This window comes from Amblyomma americanum, chromosome 1 (genome assembly GCF_052857255.1).
Source record: "Amblyomma americanum isolate KBUSLIRL-KWMA chromosome 1, ASM5285725v1, whole genome shotgun sequence".
Classification (NCBI taxonomy): domain Eukaryota; kingdom Metazoa; phylum Arthropoda; class Arachnida; order Ixodida; family Ixodidae; genus Amblyomma; species Amblyomma americanum.
Window position 1 is genome coordinate 189,425,110 of NC_135497.1, and position 21,893 is coordinate 189,447,002.

Here is a 21,893-nt window from a genome sequence, read left to right on the forward strand (position 1 = left end):
AGAAACGGACCATTGCCCTTTGACTTGGCTGCACAATATGTCGCCCAAAAATGTTCGTCTACTGAGGTGGAGCCTGGCACTCCAGCACCACAGCTTCGAGGTTCGCTACAAGAAAGGCAAGCTCCACACAAATGCCGACGGGCTAAGAAGAGCCTTTTAGCTGGTAAAGATTTTACCAAAAGGGGATGTCCATCAAAATTTTTGTTTTGGAGATTTATTTCACATTCTCTTCCTAATGGACAGCGTATATCTCCCACTTTCTTTGCAGTAATGTTATTCATATTCAGGCAACATACCTAGGAGTACGTTTTCCTTATTTCGGCCAAGGATAAGTAAGAGCGAGTGGTGTAACGTGCGTTGACTCTGAGGTATTGGGGAGGGCAAAATTGAACGTCACGTCGGCCAAATCCATTCACCTATTCCCGTACCACGTGCCCTCTAAGCACCAACCTGATTCCATTTAGCGAATTTTTTTCCCTTCCAAGTGCGCCTCGAGCGGGAGCACACGCCTTGGACAGACTCCTCTTCGGGAGACACCATGTGTTCATTCAGGCAAACCATTCGATCTCTTCAAGTTTAAGTTGAAGTTTTTTTGCTAAGTGCAGTTTTGGCCCTGAGTTTTGGTCTAGCAGGATGAGTGGGTTCTGAGGGCACTTGCTTCTGTCGGGTGTGATTTGGCGTCGGTGATCTCTTTTGGATAGCATTGCAGAGAATTTCCCAATGCGGCCATCTGACGAGGGGAACCGATGCCGATCTTCGGCACTGAAGGTCATCTGAAGACTCCCAGAGAGCATCTGGTTCCTGGCACGCCCAGTCAGCCGAGCTACGTGCGAGCAGTTCAACTTCCGGGCGCAATATCTGGCGGCGGGGGTGCTGCTGTGCTCGCGCTTCCTTCCTGCTGTTGAATTCGGCGAATTTGGACATGGGGAGGATTCCCTGAGGACCACCGCGAGGGTGGGTGAGCCCTCTGGGGGAGACGTGGCTGCAATGCCGGAAGCAGCGACGATAATAGAGTCCCCACGTGTTCGTTCCGGTCCTCAGACGACGGAGTACAAGATCAGTGTTGCTCCCTTCAGTCACGCTGGGGTTGAGCAACTGCCCGAGTGCCGCGCCTTCGACAGAGGTTCCGCATTCCGGTCATCAGTACAAGATCTTTCAACCCCTGCTAGGAAACAGCCTGCATTCCAGTGTCACGCAGGCGCCTTCCGGGTCCACATGGGCGTGGTCCGGACACACGTGCGGGCCCACCTGGAGGTCGCGTGGACGACAACGTGACCGGGTCCTGTTCCCTTTCCCTCGACCGAGCTGCGAGAGAACATCAGGACCGCCGTGCCGTGGGTGGAAGGTACCATGAGTGCCATCGTGTGATTGGACATCATTCTTCGAACTGTATTCCCCAGCTAGGGACCTGGGAAATGCGAAGAGTATTTAACGAGCTTCTGGTTTGGTACCAGGAGAGAGCCCCTCCCCCTTCTTGTGAGATACCCTTTGCCGGGAGAGACTCCCGACTGCTAATAAGCTATCTTTACTGAGAAGCACTCTCAGTTGCCCGTACTTGTACATTATGTAAATGGTCTTTGTATAAAGTTTTCCAAGTTTTCTTCCTCCGATCGTCCTCGTCTCTTCTCCGGCCCAGTCACGCTACCTGAATCCCAACAACTGGCGGCAGTGGTGGGATGCTGCTACCTAAATGCCAACAGCATCGACGCGCAACACAACAGGCACAAGGTGACAGAAACCCCGAGCGCGTTCCTACCTGCACAACCTCGCAAGTTCTTCAGTGTAGGGCAATGCGCCTGCTTATAAATGCGCCAATGCATTATCGATGACACTGTGCTCAAGGGATGGATACACGAGAACCTGCCGCTTCAGAAAGCTCCGCGATATTTCGGACGTCTGCGTCAGTTTTCGCTTTTCGCCACAGATACAAACACTGAGACTGAGCTTCCTCCACAAGTTACCACCACCACTGAGGTCACTAGTCCGGCAGTGAGCTCGACACAATCGACTTTCAGTTACAACGACTAGTCTGCTGCGAACCACAGAATCGTGAAAAAAGACGTCACTATACCCATGCCGTCACCGGGCCACAACACCCTGTCATTCGCAGGAGCCACGGCAGCCAGGACGTCACGGGCACACTTCCGGTAGCCGTGAAAACCATCTGCTCGTGGCGCCGCGCGACCCTCTCGGGCAAGCACGAGCCAGGCCATTGCCTTCGCGCATGTGGTTTCAATTTTCCTCTGCGCCTCCTTCTGTCTGGAGTTCCGGAGCCACTCGCAGTGACTCGCCGAGTCTCTACTGTCGTCGCTGGCGTTCAGCCGGTACGGCGTGAACGCATACGTCTCGATGCCCATCGCGGCCGTAAGAGCGAGCAGTCGCGCCTCGAGGTAGTCGCGCCTGAGAAAGTAACTTTTGAGGATAGTGAAACAGAATGAACTGACACCAAATTAACTCGATTACTGGAGCTAGAGCTAGCTAAGGTGCGAGTACAGCTAAAAGGGAAAAGACGCCAACCCAAGAGTTGGCGGGATGAGGAGGTCAAGAGGGCGATAGAGAAACGTCAGGAAGCGTCCAGAGAACACATATATTCTAACAAGAAGGGGGAACCAGAAGTTGAAGTATAAAGAAAATGGGATACCTTCATAAAGTGTATAAAAGAAGCATCCTATTTGATTAATGAGAAAATGAGAAGAAAGGGTGCCCAATGGATGTCAAAAGTAAATAAAAAGAATAGAAAAGCAGCTCAAAAATTCTGGAAGCATCTAAATGCAATGAGTAATCAGACTAGGCTCGAACAAAGGTTTATTGTTACAGATCAGGGTATTCGACTAGAAGGGGATGAAGCGATAAAACACATAGGAACAAGGATGACAGAAAAATTTAAAGAAAGAAACGTTGCACATAATTTATCGAAGGAGGACAGACCGGTTACTGCAACAGCTTCACTTGAGCAATGAGAGTGGGAAAGGGCAAAGAAGAAGGTTCCTAGTGGCACGTCAAAAGGACCAGATGGTATTCCGAGTATATTAATAAAGAAGCTAGGACCAAAATCCAAGCAAACATTAATGCAGATAGTGGATTGTAAAGTTCCCGATGAATGGCGATTAAGTAGAATGAACATGATATATAAGGACGTAACTACCGTCCCATAACAGTGACATCTGTGGTTTACAGGGTGATGATGCAGATTATAAAGGACAGATTGCAGGCTTGGGTGGAGAGTGAGGGGGTGCTAGGGTAGCTAGAAAATGGGTTTCAGAAACAAAGGAGGTTGGAGAACAATCTGTTTTCATTGACGCAGTGTATAGAGATTGCTGAAAAGGAACACAAGCGCCTATGGCTAGCATTTCTGGATATTAAAGGAGCCTACGACAACGTTAATCACGAGTATCTGTGGGACATACTGGGCACATTGGATGTGGAAGAGAGCGTAATTAATCTTTTAAAAGATATATATAAGGGTACCAGAGTGCTTATAAAATGGGAGACATGTATCAGAGCCTGTAGAGATACAGCGGGGGCTTAGGCAAGGATGTCCTCTGTCTCCTTTGTTGTTCATGTTGTATCTGCAAGGGTTGGAGGCCAAGCAAGAGAGGAGCGGACTAGGCTCCAACCTTTCTTTTTTCAAGCAAGGAGAATTGATTAAACAGTCATTACTGCGACTAATATACACCGATGATATAGTGCTAATGGCTGACAACAAAGAATATTTACAGAAGTTGATAGACATATGTGGTACAGAGGAAGATAGATTAGGTTTCAAGTTTAGTAAAGAAAAATCTGCAGTCATGACATTTAACGATGAGGTCGGCGAGCATAGAATACAGGAGTTCACGCTAAAAGTAGTGGATGAGTACAAGTATCTTGGGGTGTGGATAAATAACGCTGCTGAGTATCTGACAGAGCATGAAAAATATGTAATGAATAAAGCTGGTAGGAATGCAGCTGTCATGAAAAATAGGGCACTGTGGAATTACAATAAGTGTGAAGTGGTAAGAGGGATCTGGAAAGGGGTGATGGTTCCTAGCCTGACTTTCGGTAATGCAGTCCTGTGCACGAGACCAGATGTTCAAGCAAGGTTAGAAATTAAACAATGTGGCGTAGGGAGGCTAGCTTTGGAAGCACATGGCAATACACCAAATCAGGGGATACAGGGTGATATGGGATGGGCGTCGTACGAGAGGAGAGAAGCTTGCAGTAAGATAGCATTTGAGGAGCGATTCAGAAAACGGGGGAAAATCAGTGGGCTAGAAAAGTTTTCAGATACATGTACATAGGGAATGTTGATACAAAATAGATAAAGCGAACTAGAAAATTGACAAGCAAATATCTGGACAGCAGTAGGGGGCAAATCAGCAATTATCGGTTAAGAAAAAGGTTAAAGAAACAGAGAGAGCTCTGTGGAAAACAGGGATGCTGACGAAATCAGCACTGGGAAACTACAGTATTTTTAAGGAGGAAATTGCCAAAGAAAATATCTATGATATTTGTAGGGGAAGCTCTTTCTTGTTTGAGGCCAGGACGGGCGTTTTCCGGACTAAGACATTTAGAGTCAGGTACCACGAGATAGACACGTTGTGCGTTGCGTGCGGAGAGGAGGAGGAAACAGCTGAACACTTGATACTTTTCTGTAAAAAGCTTCACCCTACAGTGGAAAGCAGCGGGGTTGATTTATCCAAAGCATTGGGGTTTAAGAACAGTGAAGAGAAAGTAGAATTTAAGCGGGTAGAAATAACCGAGTGAAGGTTATCTGATTGGTGGCTAAAATCAAGAGAAGAGTAAAATTTCATAAGCCATGGCTAGGTGGCTTGAGCCACCGCCCGATTTAAAGGGTTCAGCCATATCCATCCATCCATTCATCCGTCCCGGTCCATTACTGCTAACTACAACAGACGACAAGCAAAGAAACCCAACGCGCGCCGCAATCACGCCGCCGAACCTGTTGCTGGGGTGCTAGGAGCGACAACCGGAAGTTGCAAAAGGAACGTCTGCGGATGTTGTATTCATGGGCGGGACCCAGTCCCAGAGCTGTTTTCTTTATTTTTGCCTGGTGCCCCGCGTGTACGATTTCAGAGGGGAGAGGGGGAGCGTAATTTTTAATCGCCTATATCTTCGTTGTTATTGATGCTCGCTTAAAAATTCTTGCGTTGGGGTGACGAGTGATGAAACGCCTATCTCTCGTCTGCTTTACGTAATCTCAATTAATTTATTGCATACTTTCTTTTTTAAGTGCGCGTGACTTGAGGCGGTTCTGTGCACTTAACTCTGATGTCACAGCCTGTGAAAATCATAACCCTTGCAGAAAATCAAAGCTAGCGTGACAACTTCGGCAAGTTTTCAGGCATTCATCACCGAAGAGCGCGAACAAGACGGAAGAAGACAACATAGTGCGGTTTCCCTCCGCTGTTGTCTTGCTTTAACTCCTCAGTGATGAAAAGTAGAGCAGTAATAAGTCCTTTAAAAAGCAAACTAGCACAACTACTCCCGTTCCGCCGTGCCTATGGACGGACCTGCGCATAGTTATCGGCAAAAAGGACAGCACCTGAAAACTTGCTGTCTGCACTCCTTCAATGTAAACAAGGGGCCATATCTACCCATATGTTTCATTTTGTTTCCATTTCATTTCGTCGTGACGTCAGTCGTGACGAAAGCAACATGAGCTGGGGAAACAAAAGCAATCACAGGCACGGCCGCTCTGGTCACGGCATCGCCGGCAGCCACCCTAACGCAGCCGCATCCAGTCCGGCCCCAATTCGTCGCACAGACATCGCATAGTTCCTTTTTCGAAACGGGATTAGAGCTGAAAAAGCAAGCAAGGCTTGTAAAACGTGCCGTCATGCTTTGTGTTTCTGCCACGGCTAGCGTGACGTCATACTCCAGGGCCGCAGTCACCGGTAGCAGCGAAGAATGTCAGAGTATCAAATGCGACGTGAACAAAATGAAAGGTTACAAAATACTGTCCCAGCTTTACATGCGTCCACTGGTCCTCGCCCCGATAAGTGGGTATTTCATGTGGAGCAGCAACTCGCTTTGTTTTACATTAAGCATGTGCGAAACGCCTGCTGTGCCGCTGCAGCGCTGCGTTTAATTCATGGCGCGACTTGGGCCGCGCAATCAACGGCCTGAGGTGCATGCGGCCTAGCGCAGCCACAGTCTTCTAATATTTCCTTCTTCAAAGAATTTCTCAGTCGTTCTGTTCTCTGGCTTGGTTGCCCAACTGAGATGTAGACATCAGAGATTCGCAGAAAAAATCCCTAAAAAACGACCTGATTTATAACGCAGGTTGAATGAGCGCTAACGCCTCAGCTCAAAAAAAAAAAAAGGCTGAAGGCGGGAAAAGGCTTCGTTCGTGCCACGATGTGCGCATTTCGCGGTACCATAATTCGCGAATGGAACCCATGAAATGACAAGAAATTATCGCGCGGTGGTAAACGATGACGCGGGCTTCGAGGCACCCCAGCTAGGTATCAGTCGCTTGCTCTCCTTTTTACGTATGTGCTCACGTGTACAGTTAAATTCTCCTCGAAGCTCTACGCCATATGAGTCGTGAGCACTGGGAACATGTGCCGCGGAATAAAGTGGGCGCGCCGGTAAGTTGCGACAGATGTTTCGCAGGGCTTCCACACGGCTACTCGGCTGTCATTTGTGTAGCCGCACTTAGTACGACAATTATTAAAACTCAATACTACAAAAGAACAAAAAACAGTTCCACAGGGTTGATAAACTACCAGCTCTGCGCGTGACCAACATGCGTCTTCTAGAATCCACAAAAATACTAAAAGCTACAACATAACACAGGCTAGACGGCGTCAAACGCGACTATTCTCCGATAAAATGCTTCTGAAATAGAACAGACGTGCCCAGTAACAGCCTAGAGTGAACAGCGCGAAAACATGTTCAAACTTAATCCAAAGCCTTAAGAAAAAGACACACCGTGTAGAGCATGCTGCGCGAAAAGGAAATGTAAGAGAACGAGTGCTGTCAAAGCATCACTTAACGACTAACGTAGCAACCATGCTGAACTATTCAGACAATTTCATTCCGCAAACAAAAAAAAAGTATTCCCCAGCAAAAAAAAAAGGAAAGTACGCTCAAGTGGGCAAAGGAATTCCATTGACGAGCTGGCAGAAAATAGTGACTTCTCTTGCTTAAACACAAGGGTGCACCACAACACTGAGCCTAGAGTTAACCTTAACCCTGCGGGAGCGCTTCTCCACTCACACCAAAGCGATGCACCGAAGCGAGCTTCGCGATATGAATCCGCGCCCGCGTACTGAGGCTAGTTCCCGCGCGACCGCTACACCAGCTAGAGAGGACATCCAGACGGCAGAAGTGGCACCTGTCCGCAACAGCTAAGAGGTGCAGCGGCAAGAAAACAGGCCACGGAGGGAGGATGCAAGGCACCACTTGCCCAGCGCTCACCGTTTTGCCGCAAACGGTAGCCGGAGTCGCCCAGGAAAAGCGACGGTGCGGAGACTTTACGCTGGCGGGATACATGGGGGAGATTAGCACAGCGAACAGTCCAAACGACCTGGCTCCTGCAAACGGGCGGCTGCCAGCGGCACGCGGCACGCGGCCGTTGCCTCTTCCTCTTCGCGGTCGGTCACCTTCGGCCACGCGAACCGCGGGGGCACCAAAAAAACTGGACATCCGCCGGCACGCGATCTTGAGTCACGTGCAACGGTACCGTGCATCAACTTCCGGTTTCGCCTTCTACCTCGTCTCAAAGGATTTTAAACGAAGAATTTGGCTCCCAAACATGTCAGGATGAAAATCTAAATGATAACGCACATCCTGAGGGAAATGGCAACTTATTTTAGTGCAGGTAATTGTTGGATAGGGTTAATTGGAGAGACATGGGAGAGGTCTTTGTCCTGCAGTGGACCTAGTCAGACTGCTGCTGATGATCAGAGAAAAAATTGACTTCGATTCAGTGGTGTGACGGTGATTTGGCTCGAAAGCATCTCAAAACTGGAACCTGAATAAGAAGACACTCCAAAGAATAAACGACAGAATTTTCGTACTGTTAAACGAAAGCAAGAAAAAGTATTTGTAAAAAGCGGACACGAACGCGCTGACTTACGGGTTCAAAACCACCGCGCCACAACAGCATTGGGAATGGCGCCTTTAACTGTGCTTTCACCCGTGCTCACCAATATTGTGATAAAAGTATTTTCGTGCCTGAGCAGAACATCAGGTCGTGCGCCGGCGAATGTGTGGCTGCCAAAAATGAGGCCAACCGGGCCGGCCGCTCCCACTGTGCGCCAAATCACGGAGGAAGCTGAAGACAAACACAAGCTATAGGAGGCAAAGAAAAGGACGAACAAAAGAGAACGAAGAATGGAAAGCGCATCGAAAAGGACAGCAAATTTGTTGGGCTTTCTGTTTGTTGAAGACGGCCCAGCACATCCGCCATAATAAAGTAACGTGCAAGATAACTCGCCAGATAAATCGCGAGCCGCTTCTCCGGTATTCTGCTTCCCCTAAATTAAAAATAAATAAATAACTAAATAGACAGACGCCAACGTGGGCATAAAAGTAAATCGCGCGCGAACGACCTCTGCCAATAGTAATTCGTTTAGAAGTGGTTGCTGACCTGTCTCCCCATATTGCCACAAAAATGACTTCAGTGCCCCCACGGCGGTAATTCCAAGCCGAGAAATGGAACACATGAAAGCACCATGCGTGGGACCAATACATATCTTTCGGCTCGAAAAGCAACTAAAAAAAAGTGGTGCCTGCTTTTATAAGAAGCGTGATTAAGGAAAAGAAAATCAAAAGCCCATGTCTTTGACAGGTAAGTGTTGCCACTGCCTTCAAGACCACCCCGACGAACGCAGGATTCTTCCCCCACACAAGGACACAGTCCAAACGCTGCAACAGACGTCGGCGACTCTTCGTGACGACAGCGTGTGGAGCGGAGACCTATAGTCTTTGCACGAATAGAGCTAGTACGCAAGCATCGCTCTGTGCACCCTAGTCCTTTTCTGCACGGAAGATAAGACTCAGCTTTTTCTAAGTGTAGGGTTACGAGTGCGTAAGAATGGGCCGAGACCGATATTTTAAGTGCCCTCGGAGCGCGTGTGTGGCGGCGCTTCTCGAGCGTCACCTGCACTCAACCGCCGCACGATGCCAGCCCCACGCGAGCGAAGCTTCAGTGCCCATCGCTAAGGAAGGACAGCGAAGCCACGCAGCCGGGGGAGAGCGGGACGCCTGTCAAACAGGATCCGATAGGCGCAGCACCCCAAGTGCCACCAGGAACGTGGGGTGCGCAGTAAGCGACGGCTCCGGTTGTTTCGGTGTCTGTAAAATTCGCTGCAGGCACTTAGATATCTCTTAACTGCGGGACGGCGACAGCCGTTTGCAACTCACTCCACAAATTTGAATTTGCCGCTCTTGAATTCATTTCACCACAGAGCAGAAGAGCAGCTGGCGCGAGCGTGGTAGAGAGATCACGTGACACCACTAGGTGGCCTGGTCACGTGACCTAAAATGTAGCGAACGAACGCGAGTATGAGACATTAAAGGATATATCGCCTTACTAACCTGTTTCGCACGGCTTTGCACACAACACGCCGAGAGAGAATGAGGTGAGCAGGATAGACACTAAACCGAGTGCGCATGCACATAACCTAACGTAGCTCTGTGCCGCTTGCGTGCGGGTCTTACAGGAAGGTTTCGAAAGGAACCTTCTCATGGTTTGGTTTGGTTTTAAGGGGTTTTAACGTCTCATAGCGACTCAGGCTATGAGGGACACCGTAGTGGAGGGCTCAGGATAACTTAGACCACCTGGGGCTCTTAACATGCACTGACATCGCACAGTACACAGGCCTTTAACATTTCGCCTCCATCGAAATGCGACCGGGATCGAACCCGCGTCTTTCGGGCCGGAAGCCGAGCGCCATAAATACTGAGCCACCGCGGCCGCACCTGTCGAAGGGATTGTTGGGAACACTGCCTTTTGCGGTACCTCGATGCAGTAAGGCGTGTGGGATAAGACAAGTGTATCAGGTTCCATGCAACGATCAACCTCTTTGAACAGTTACCTGGACATGGAATGGCACAATTTCGTGCTTTACAAACTTCCATAGCTCCGTCTAGGCATGATCGCACGTCCAAGAAACACAAAAACGCTTACATCGCACATGTTTTCAAAATATCATGGGTGACGTTAAGAACAAGTTCCTAAGCGCATGGCCCAGTAACGACGATTACAAAGACTGGGCTGCATTGAAAAGTAAGTTGTAACGTGTAGAAACCCAGAACACAGTCTAGGCATTCTTTCGCATTTCGCGACTTATAGATGAGCAATTAAAATACTGCAAAAATGTCCAGCACCGATTACCAGCCTTTTGAGTTGAAAGCGTGAAGCGTTAGTGCATTATGAAACGCCACTGCTTGTGGCCGGAACGAAAACGGCAAGAAATAGCAATGGCCTCAGCGTGCTCAAGATTGAAAATTTTCTGAAGTGGAAATTTGCGAAAAGTGAAATTTTATGTGCGAAAATGTTGCTTTAACTGACAAGTTTTCTTTAATCACGATTTTTATTTCAAACTATTTCAAACTATTTTTATTTTTAAATGGAGTTTCTTGGCCTCAAAGCGCTCGAGGTACCCAAAGGAGTAAAAAAAACACCAAATTTGCGCCATCCGCCCCGCCACCTACGGTCTCGTCTGCTTCTGGTCAGTCGTCTGATAATGGCGGTGACGACCCCTTGGTTACCGTCGTCGCTGGGCCTCAGCTCACTTCTGCTCCTTCACGGGCGCCTGCCGCGGTACAAGGTATCGCCGTTTTCCGCTACAGTAAGGAGCATAATTGAACTTCTCTTGTGAAGCTTGCAGTGCTCTAACCGTATCTGACCTTCCTTTGTTAGTGTCGCCACACCGTTGGAGTCCCTTCTTAGGCCTAAATCTGGCAGCTTTTTTCAGTGTTGTACTCGCGGTATGTTGCAACAGATTACAGTGCGTTGCATAACATGGAACTCTGAGAGAATTTAGTTTCAACGCTGAGCTCTTGACTGACCTGATGAGGCTACATTTTTCCTCAGTCATATTGAAATGCCAAGCCTTAAAGAAGTGAATACGAAGACAAACACTGCCATACCGAACTACCTTCAGGGCTGTTCTCAATTTCTACTTACTCTGCTCTGGTATTTAGTCAAATATAGTGTGATGCATGACCGTGAAAACTACTCCGCGACTCCTTCTCAGTTTTGAAATCTTCATTCTAATGCTATATATTCCTTTATCTACGAACATAGGCAACCAAACAAGCTCGTACAGCAAAAGCAGAAGACTCCTGCCGCCTTCGCCTACGGCGCCGCTGGGCTTGCAGACGGCGAAAAGAACGCGTGACGCAGGGCGACATTAAGGCAGCGCAGTTTCCCAAGCTGGATTGCCGGCTGTCGCCGCGGCTACTGCCCATTCCCGCCGCTGGCACTGCTGTAAGCATCAGCCTGAATGAGGATAAGCACTACGCCATTTTTGGGCTCCATTTCTGTGGGTAGTAAAAACTCCTTTGTACCCCTAAATACCTCCCTTTTATGACGGTGTACATCAAATACTCCATTTATATGGATTAACACGTTCACTGCGTCGTGGCCCACCGGTGGGTCACGCAACGCAGTCCAGCTGTGGTGGCACAAACGAGGCGTTTCTTGTAGTGCGGCGACGATATGCTTCCACAATTGCATGAAAATGCGTTTTCACTATCATATCACAAATGGCGGTAGAGATATAAAGCGCGCCTGTATTTATTGACATTGGCGCTTGCATTGCGTCTGATGATAAAGCTGGCAGCTATCAGGAAACGGCGCAGAAAATGTTCAAGCTACCCGCTCCAGCCTTTTGTTCGGGCGCTTTCCACATGCGCAACGTACTTTTGAAAACCTCTCACAATGTGTGCAAGAGCTCAGCTGAAGAACTAGTCGGTCCTATTCGCAATAACTTGGCTCACTCTCAGTGCCAAGCCTCGTGGTCCTCGTCCTTGTGCATTCCATTTTTTACGACCGTTCAAAAATCGTGATAGACTGTCAAAAATTCGACGGAGGTACAGAAAACCAGAAGACACTGCGATGGAAGCGGATCCGCCGGGAAACACGGCAGTCCAAAACTGTTTTTTTTTTTCTTCAGAAAATCATTCTGGATGTAATTCAATAAAATGTCGAGTTGGAGGTCTTGTTTTTGAGCCTTGGCGCTTAGTGAATGCTGAAACGCAGGGTCACGTGGCGTTGCCCCACAAAGGGGAGCTGGTCGGTGGGTAGTAACCGTAGCAGGCAACGGCTTCAAAACGCAAACTCTTTATTGTGGAAACTCTTGCATGCCCCGGAAAAGAAAGAATCGAGGGTGCGAGAGCAACAAGAGCCTCTGGCACTTGTTCGGACCAAAAGGACGAAACTCTTGGCCGCGCTCTAGTTACATAAAGCAGAAATTTTGTGCACAGAAAGGGGCACCGTTTTTCAAGGACATCCTTGAGAACGCGCTTCAGTCGCGTTCACTGGGGATGGAGCGAGCAGCGTCGCGGTAATAAATGACTCGATAAATTCTCCAGATGCCGTATGCTACAAGGATCCATTATCCATTTTGTTTTTATGATCCATATGTTCCTTTACGTCAGGTCATTATTGTTCGATGACGCAGCCGTGCCGTTCAAACGTTCGTGGGACGCGACCGGACTACTGGCTCATTGCCGACCGGACCTCACTATTGGATGCACCTTGCAGCCCATATTGAACCACAGCGCGCAACGAATGGCGAAGGCTATCGTCAACACGGGTATCTGCTGCTTTTCATTTCTGTGATTGGTCGACTGCTTTTGTCTGATGATACCGTCAGGCTTACGCCACGCGAAATGGAGCCGACAATGGACAATTGATTCTTATAAAATGCGGCCCCATGGAAAACTTCCTGGAAATGCACGGGCCAAGTGAACCACGGGATGATTTTCTGCGCTAGCATACATGATTGAAGTACCCCGCGCAAGCTGTGACCGAAAATGCCAGTAGAGCCATCTTTCGGCAGACGGAAAAAACAGCCTCAGAAGTGTGCCCCACCGGTGTGTCACGCCGCACCCGCGGAAAGCATCGGGTGACCCACCGGTGGGCGACGACGCACAGACATCAAAACAATAAGGGGCTACGCAGTGAACGTGTAAAGCCTCCTTTTGGGTGTGCGCTAGAAGACAAGCCATTTACTCCCATTTGGGCGCATTTTTGTTACCAGTGTAGAAGTATATAACCTCCTTGCTTACACCGGCGTCGTAGCGGCTGCCATTTTGGTGGACCACCGCGAAAGTCGGAGCGCTCATTTAATCTACTTACGTGCACTCGGTAAACTTCACGTGCTCCACCATTACGCCGGTGAACTCACATGCAAGCCATCTATACTTTCAATTCTAGTCAGGCAGCGGCGGTCCGAGCACATCCACGCTTGCTCTTGTTAACCTTCCCGATCCTCCCCGTCCGCTACTAGTGTTCATGCCTGCCCTGCAACTGCGCCGGTGCAGGGAGCACCCCGTAACTAGAGCCCAGGCACGGAAAATAGAACGCGGTGTTTTACGTTACATTCTCGCCACTCACCAGCAGTGCACGCAGTTCGCGTGGCGGCGAATAAAAGCAGTGTTGTCCGAAGGTGCCCCCTTGCGAAGACGTGGCGATCGAGACAGCTACACAGTACAGAGGCGTTGCCTCCTCTCCGCTCTTCAGCCTTACGCGTCAAGCAACAGAACCGAATCTAATTCACTGGCGCTACATTTTTCACCGCTGCGTTTTTTTTTTCTTCTTACCTGACTGGCACTCTACAACGTACTCACCTCTCCTCATACAAGGTATGGGAGCTCTGCTGCAGTGAAATCTTAAGTCAGCCAAACGTCTGCATACGCAAAAACAACCACAGTCGTTTCGTGAATGTAAAAACCAATAACTTTATTTCTACTAAGTATCCCCTCATTTAACAGACGAAGCACGAGGCAGCCCTCGGGGACGCGACTCGAGGGAGCACGCACACGCGTACAGAAGGCGAAACGATCGCCCTGCTCTCCACCGCTCCTCTGATGGGCGAAGGTGGTTTCCCTGCAGCTGCAAATACAAGAGCGCCACAACCTGCGCTCGGCAAAACAACTGCGTCGTGCGGAACAAGAACACACCGCATCAAGGCACGCGGACTATCGTCAATGCATGGCAGGATTAATTTTGACAGCGAAATTGCACTTGGAACGTCGGGAACAACAGTGACTTAAAAAGAATACGCGCAGCGCAACTTGCAGCTGCGCAAACACGGTCTTGAAAGAAGGCACGGTACATAAGTTGATATGCTCTCGAAAACGTCTCTCCGAAAAGGGGCCGTCACAGAATAATGTGGCTGAAAGATGCAAGTTACAAAAACAAAAGAAAAAAACTTGGGCCGTCGTTTGGACTGCAACGATGGAACGTTAAAAAAGTTTCAGCTGCTTGAGAAGTAATGTCCGGTGAACTTGCCGCACACAGAATGCTGCAGCCTGGGAACGTTTCATCCAATACGAAGAAAAATGGTCCCAATTAGGGTACCTTGATACCCAACACTGCTGCCTCCCGAATAGCTTGCATTAAGCCACCCTAACGAAAATTGCACTGAAGCGTCGTCCCGGGCACAACTTGTACCTTTCCGTTAGCAGATTAAGTAAGGCGAAATCTGCTACGCATTTCTGAACTCCTTGCACTGCACATCAGATACGAGCAGATCAGCACCACAAAAAATACAAAAAGCGGGTGTCTTTAAGGAACCAAGACCGCCGAGAAATAACCCCCGCCTCTTCCGCACGGAGTCGATTATGGCCAAGGCCATTGTAGTGGTTATATCTTCCTTCGGTTGTGCAAGACTAAGCAGCGGTCTAAGCTCTTTCTGATTTAAAGAAGTATTCGACACGTAGCTTACGGGAAGAGTGTCCGCCGGCCACCTCGAGTGCTAGCAGTGCCAACGACAGCCGCGAGCAAACTATGCACTTCGCACTCGTCAGAAGTGCCCAGTTCGATGCCCGAGTGCGGCAAACCAACATGCGCAAACACTGAAGCGAAAAGACATCAGACATGATATTGCGGAATCGGCACTCGATGCCTAAACACACGAGGTGCGCCACACGTCTAGCTTTGTCTTTCCAAATGTCCTGTGCTTCTGGCTACAAAAACGTGTAGAAAAATGTCACGGCACCTTAACTGCAACGACTATGGCAAACTAAGCATCGAGGGCATGTTTGATGTTCAAATGAAGAGCAGACAATCGCTCCTCACTACACACAGTTAGCTTACCACAATTATGCAGCTCTCTGTTGGTGGTGTTGCACGGCCGCAGTTCTGCACACATTTCCTTGCCAAAACTCCCCCCCCCCCCCCCCCCCCCCCCCACCCTTTAAACTTAAGGGCACTGGCTCAATTTTGAACGCTGAACGCACCAACAAGCCGAGAGTTGCAATGATGCAGGATGTGCTTGACACGAAAGGGCAAATGACAGGACCTGGTGGCACGCGGACTCGAGGCGGGGGACATTACCAAGGGCAGCTGTGGCACGCCGAAGATCGGAAATAGGCGCATATTGCTATGCAATAAGCCTCCAAACGGGTGCGGTTTAAACGAGGCGAAGCTCAGGCTAGGTCAGTGTACAGGAGGAGCGGCGCTGATTCAATGCACAGATGCAACGCTGCAGTTGGTTTCAGTGCCAAAGTGCTACCCTGCAGACAGAGCCTTGATCAATAAGGAACATTGCTACCCAGTATGTGCAAAGAATCACGGCTACAGAAACGTGTAGAAAAACGTCACGGCACCTTAACTGCAACGCCTATGGAAAACTAAGCATCGAGCGCATGTTTGATGTTCGAACGAAGCGCAGACTATCGCTCCTGACGACACAAAGTTAGCTTACCGCAATTATGCAATTATGTTGGTGGTGCACTGTTCTGTTACAGCGTTATTTCGAATATTTGTCTAAAAAGCTTGGTCAAATTCGTTTCTGCCTCCACGCAAAACATAGCTGGAACAGGGGACACGTGGCAGATTTAAAATTTCTTAACTACACGCTTCACACACTATGATACATATATACAGAAAAAGTGCTCCACGCACGCATTGATGACATCTGCTCAGGCATATCGTAATTACAACAGCCACCAAAGCGCGCGTCATACGATACCCCAGCAGCATGCGAAAACACTGAAGCGAAAAGACATCACACATGATATTGCGGAATCGGCACTCGATGCCTACACACAAGAGGTGCCCCACACGGCTAGTTTTTACTCTTTCCAAAAGTCCTGTGCTGGTCCAGAGTTATCTTCGAGCTGCCACTTGCTGGCGTAAGATAGTTCATGTTCACAGAGCTGCGGCTCGGCTTGGATGCGTTCACTGCGCTGACTCTGATAGGCTTCAAGGGAATGGAGAGATCCAGTGAATCTTCAAAGTCCAATGGCTTACTCGCGCACTGTCTCTCGGCTTCGGACAGCGGGTCGAACTCGTTGCAGATCATCTCAATGTTCGACTGTGGACCAGACTTGGCCCCCTCTTCACGGTCGTCCTCGAGATTCATGAGGCGGACTGCTTCGCTTGGCATCACTGCTGCTCCAAGGCGCCGATCTTGCCAGAATGTTTTCTGCGTCTGAGGCACTTGCGACTCGCTGAAAGCTGTAGGTTTCTGGTGTCTGGGATCAACTAGCTCGTAGGCCATGTCTTCGTTGCTGAAGCCGGCTTCTTCCAGAGAGTTCTCTGCAAGCGAATTGCGCCTGAACTCGGTAGCGTAGGCTCCCCTTCGCGATAGCAAAGGGGTGTTCTTCGCCTGATTCAGCAGCACAGGAGGCAGACTTTGCGCCTTGCTGCTGGAGTCTTTGCAAGAAACGTTCCCGTAGCAAGATCGCGACGAACCCGGCTCAGCGGGGCACAGAAAGCGGTTTCCGTCAGGCGGCAGATCCTCACCTCGCCGGTAAGCTCTCTGGTCTTCGGGGTTGTCCAGCGCCCACACAGTCATCTCCAACTCCTTATACTTGGCCTGCAAGACTGCCATGTCTCTTTGGTACCTCCTCAGCGCATGCAGGTATTCTTCGCGCTGTTGGATCAGGTTCTTGATGTCAGTTCGCAGAGAGGCCTCACTTGCCTTCCACTCGGAGAGCTTAGTGAACCAATGCTGCTCGACCTCATTCGCCTTCTCTCGTAGAGCCTGGTTCTCCAAGGTGTAGAGCAAGAGCAGCTTCTTCAGCTCGAGGGGGCTGGACTCCTTGAGAATAGTGGAGACCTTGGCCTTGCCCTCCTCCGATGTTATGCCCTGGGCGCATTCTCCGGCCAGCTTCTGGGCGCCCAGGCTGTGCAGGCTCGTCGACGGCCACGCCCCGGAGGCCTCAGGCTTGGCAAGCGGCAGCGAGCTGGGGCCTCCGCGCACGTACTGCATGTGCAGGCTGTGCACCTTCTTCTCGAGCTCCTTCCTCTCGGAGAGCGAGGCCTGCAGCTTCTCCTCGCAGGCGATCTTCTCGCCCTCCATGCGGTGGATGGTGGCCTGCAGCTGGCGCACCACCATGCGGTGCTTGGTCCGTTCCACCTCAATCTGGTTCAGCCGCGCCTGCAGCTCTTTCTCGTGGAACTCCAGCACCTCACTGCGGCTGCCCTGCCGCGCAGAGTCCCAGCCCGTGGCCTTCTCCATCTGGCGAACTCGCTCCTTGAGCTGGACGCTGCGCTCGTCGATTATGTCCAGCAGCGAGAGCAGCTCGTCCTTGGGAGCGAGCGTGGACTCGCGCGAGCCGTGTTCGCGGCAGTCAGAATCGAGTCCGCTGTCCTGCTTGTCGCTCTCCAAGATGGCGGAGGCGGTATCCCCTTTGGACGAAAGACTAGCAACCGTAGTAGGCTTGGCAACGACGCCCTGACCGGGCTCGCCACTACCGACACCTGCACCTTTGGCTCTGGCACGGCCACACACCGTTGTCATCAAAGTCTCGTCTTTGTGCCGCCGGGGCTTGGCATTCACAGTCCACGACTTTGACTCTGGACCGCCCGAGGGCGCACGAGTCTCACCTCGACACTCGGACACAGGCTTGGAAGGCTCTTTGATGGACGACAACAGCCTGACTTGGGGCGGCCGGTCCGAGCTGCTTTCCATCGTCTGCTGGATATCCTGAACTGCGAAGAAGATGTCATTCCGGAAGCCTTCTAGCGCGTGAACTCTGTCCTGCAGTTCCTGTCAAGTGAACGAGAAAAAAAACAAAACAAAATTAGAATACTGAAAAATTGCTTTGATGAAATTCTTTAAATGTATCAGGACATCTTCAGTGAAAAGCCGTAATAATCTGAACGCATTACTGAGATATTAACAGGTTCCCATGGCATGAGCAAGTGCTTTAACTACATCGGCTGAAATTTTCGCGAAATCGTCGTAGGCCATACACGAGAGACTGGAACAGCTGCCATAATTTATGTTAGAGCTTCTTAGTACTCGTCTCAATGAGCAAATTCATTCGCTCGTTCGATCTCCAACACGTGGCGCGGCCAAATGACATGGCAGATGAGGCGGCGATAGCGTCGCTGAAAACGCGTGGGCCTTTAGAGGCAAACGAGGCTTCTGAACGCTATAGTCACCTTTCATGTTAGATTAAGCGTCTAAATAGGCTACAGTAACCCATAATGAAATTATTAGAAACTACGCTAGAGTGTCCATGGCTCGAAATATGCGTGAAAGTGCCCCAAAAAATACAATTTTATCGCATGCACTAAACTCAGCACAGTAAAGCACGACACATTCAATTGAAATATTTTGGGTGGATATTCTTTTTTTTCGCGGTGCGTTTCCGCGGTATGTTTAATATTATTTACTGCGCGCTGCTGTTGTGCAAAGCATAGCGGCTAGTTTGCCTGCACTCTGAGCATGAATACGCATATATGGGAGTAAAAAAGGAAGAAAACTTTCTTCTAGCGCTCTCCCTTTCATAAAAAGGAGTGGGCTAGAAGCCAGCAGTCATACTAGAGGCACTGCATACTACTGTTTGCAGCGGCAGTGGAAGGATCACCGAGTTTGATTGAGCAGCCGAAAATTAGAGACCGGTATATGCTTCCGACCAGCGATAGACATAAAAAGCACCATGAGCGCGTAAACGAACGTCAGTAGTCGACCTTTTGCGGATGTTCACCCACTTTGTGGATCACGCGGGAGAAATGGAAATGCAACTGTGAAGCTTGTAAAGACGAAGCGCAAAATAAAGGGACAGCACAAAGTCGAGGACGAAAAAAAACGGGAGACGCGCAACATTTTCTTCTTTCGACAGCGTGCTGTTCTTCCTCGCGCTTCATCTTCTACAAGTTAGGCACCAACTTGCCCTTTAGCGTGTTTTACTACAACTGAAATTCGAGCCATGTCCGCATTTTGCAGTCTCAGAGGAGCCAGACAGCCAAGATTTTGCTGTCTGCATGAATTGCCCGTGATGCATTACTGGCGCGGGTTGGTTGGGGCCCTCTTCTTTGACTCACCCTGCTAACTATGCGCATAGACTTCAGCTCGACCACAACCATAACACACAACCGCATGCAAGACAAGAAAAAAGTTTTTCTGCAAATGTCCGCCACAAAATATCACCAATATATTTCACATCGTCAGTTTTTAAGCACTGAACTGAACTGCTTTCGTGCACCTGCGGTGGCCTGAAATTTATCCTCTACGATGGACGTATTCAGAAAACTATGAGCACGAATGCTTTGATCCCATTACAAAAATGAATATCGAGTTTCTTTCGAACTTTGTGGGGACCTGCCCTGCAGTCCCGTGTTTGCTTTCCCGCGAGGCACCATGCAGCAGCCGCCTCGCCTGGAGGAAGAACACATTCCGTTGTCAGTTAGATCAACTAGCAAGAGAGGTCGCCAGCGTCGCAGCGCGAGAGACTGCTCGCAGCCAACGCGCGGGAGAGGGCATGAGGCGGTTGGGCTGGGATCGTCGGTGCAAACGGACGTGTCGCTCGCGGCTCCGCTCTTCGCCAGCGGGGCGAGGAAGCGACGGGGAGACTCGCTCCTGTATCTCGTCCCGTCTGGCTGTCGGAGTATCGCTTGCCCTAGCGTGGGCGAACATTCTCTCGGAACCTTGCTGGTGAGTCGGACGACCTCGAATCATTAGCATATCTTGTTGCTAGCTGGAGTTATTGTTGCTGTAGCAATAAACGCTTCTTTGTGTCCGCCAATGTGTCATTCTTTTGTTCCCTCAGAGCAAGGCCCGCCGTGGTTGGCGTGCGCTCGGTAGCGTACGCGATCACGGGGTGGAGTCCGGGCGGCTTTGAACCGTGTCAGCCACGATTAAGCGGGGAGAAACTATTTATCTCCCCAAATTAACCCCACAACTTGTATAGGGAGCCTATCGAGCCAGCTCATTAATTAATATATTGATATTTAACGAGACCTTACTATAAAATCTAGCTTTGTATGCAGTCAACAGAGATTCTATAGAACTGGCTCAATAAAAGTTCATAATGAGCCAAATTTTATAGAACTTGTTTTGTGCCTTCACTATACTAACTCGCTCCGTTCGCAGTCAAAACAAATTCTATAGAATTGCCTCTTTAAGACTTAATAATCAGTCGAATTTTATAGAACGTGTTTTGTGCCTTCATTATACGAACTCGCTCCGTTCACAGTCAAAACAAATTCTATAGAATTGCCTATGTAAGACTTCATCATGAGTCGAATTTTATAGAGCTTGTTTGTGCCTTCGCTATATGAACTCGCTCCATTCGTAGTAGAAACAAATTCAATAAAATTTGCTCTGTAAGGATTTGAGTCGAATTTTATAGAGCTTGTTTCGTGCCTTTTTTACGAACTCTCTCTGTTCTGAGACAAAACAGATTCTACAGAACATGCTCGCAAAGCTAGACTTCAAAAGTCTAATTTTATAGAGCTTGTTTCGTGCATTCGCTATATGAACTCTCTCAGTTCTGAGTCGAAACAGTTTCAATAGAATTGCCTCCGTGAGACTTTATAATGAGTCAAATTTTATAGAGCTTGTTGTGTGCATTCGCTATATGAACTCGCGCCATTCGCACTGAGAACAAATTCAATAGAATTGTCTCCATAAGACTTCATAGTGAGTCTGTTTTAGAAATCTTGTTTCGTGTCTTCGCTGAATGAATTCGTTCCATTCGCAGTCATCTATTAAGTCGCTCGGTAAGACGTCTTTATGAGCCAAATTTTAGAGAGATTGTTCACTGTCTTCACTGTATCAGTTCGCGGTAAAATTTTAAAACAAACTGCACCCGAGCACGCTGGAAATAATTCAATGCAAACATATAGCATTATATTTTCAAAAGGCACCACTGAATCAACCAGTGACCTTGAGAAAGAATTCGGCAGAACTCAGCAGCTCATATATGTATTCGTTTCCTTCATAGAGTACAAAAAAACCTCACTGCAATTACGATCGCTTGAAATATCCGGAAACGGGATAAATAAAGCAAACAAATATCTGTAAACGAATATTTTTCCTGGATGAACGGCAAAATATAATCAGCTCTCACTACTGGCTAATGTGCGCGAATAGGAGTAGCCTTGTTCATCGCCGAAGTTACTGCATTCACCATTTTTCGAGCTCGTGTTGAATTTTGTCTGCATAAGTTTTACTATTTTTCCTCCGGCGAAAAAATGATCTTTTAAGGTAACGTCCTGTGTATAGCATAAACATTGCGCACGTGTTCTACCACGAACGGTGTTTGTCGACCAAGCACATGACGCACTGCACGAGATCATTCGGTGCAGTATTAGCAGAGCAGTTCCAAAACTTCGCAAGTCACGTTTCCTGCAGAGCAAAAACGCTTCTACCACGGCTTAGCGGCCAGGCCTAGAGGCAGGAGTTCGGTGCAGCGCTGAGGACTGGCAAAGCTGCGTTTCACCATTCCGTCGCGATTGCAGCATGTTG

At 49.1% G+C, this 21,893-nt stretch overlaps 1 protein-coding gene across 1 annotated transcript in view; it reads right to left on the bottom strand.

Annotated features, from left to right (window-relative positions):
- Positions 1–21,893, bottom strand: part of LOC144115179 (uncharacterized) — a 180,882-nt gene that overhangs the window by 9,938 nt on the left and 149,051 nt on the right. The window contains exons 4-6 of the mRNA XM_077649422.1: positions 16,268–18,185; positions 8,157–8,260; positions 7,426–7,668 (exon numbers count right to left, since the gene is read on the bottom strand). Coding sequence (XP_077505548.1) covers positions 7,426–7,668; positions 8,157–8,260; positions 16,268–18,185 — 2,265 coding nt within the window. The remainder of the gene's footprint in view (positions 1–7,425; positions 7,669–8,156; positions 8,261–16,267; positions 18,186–21,893) is intronic.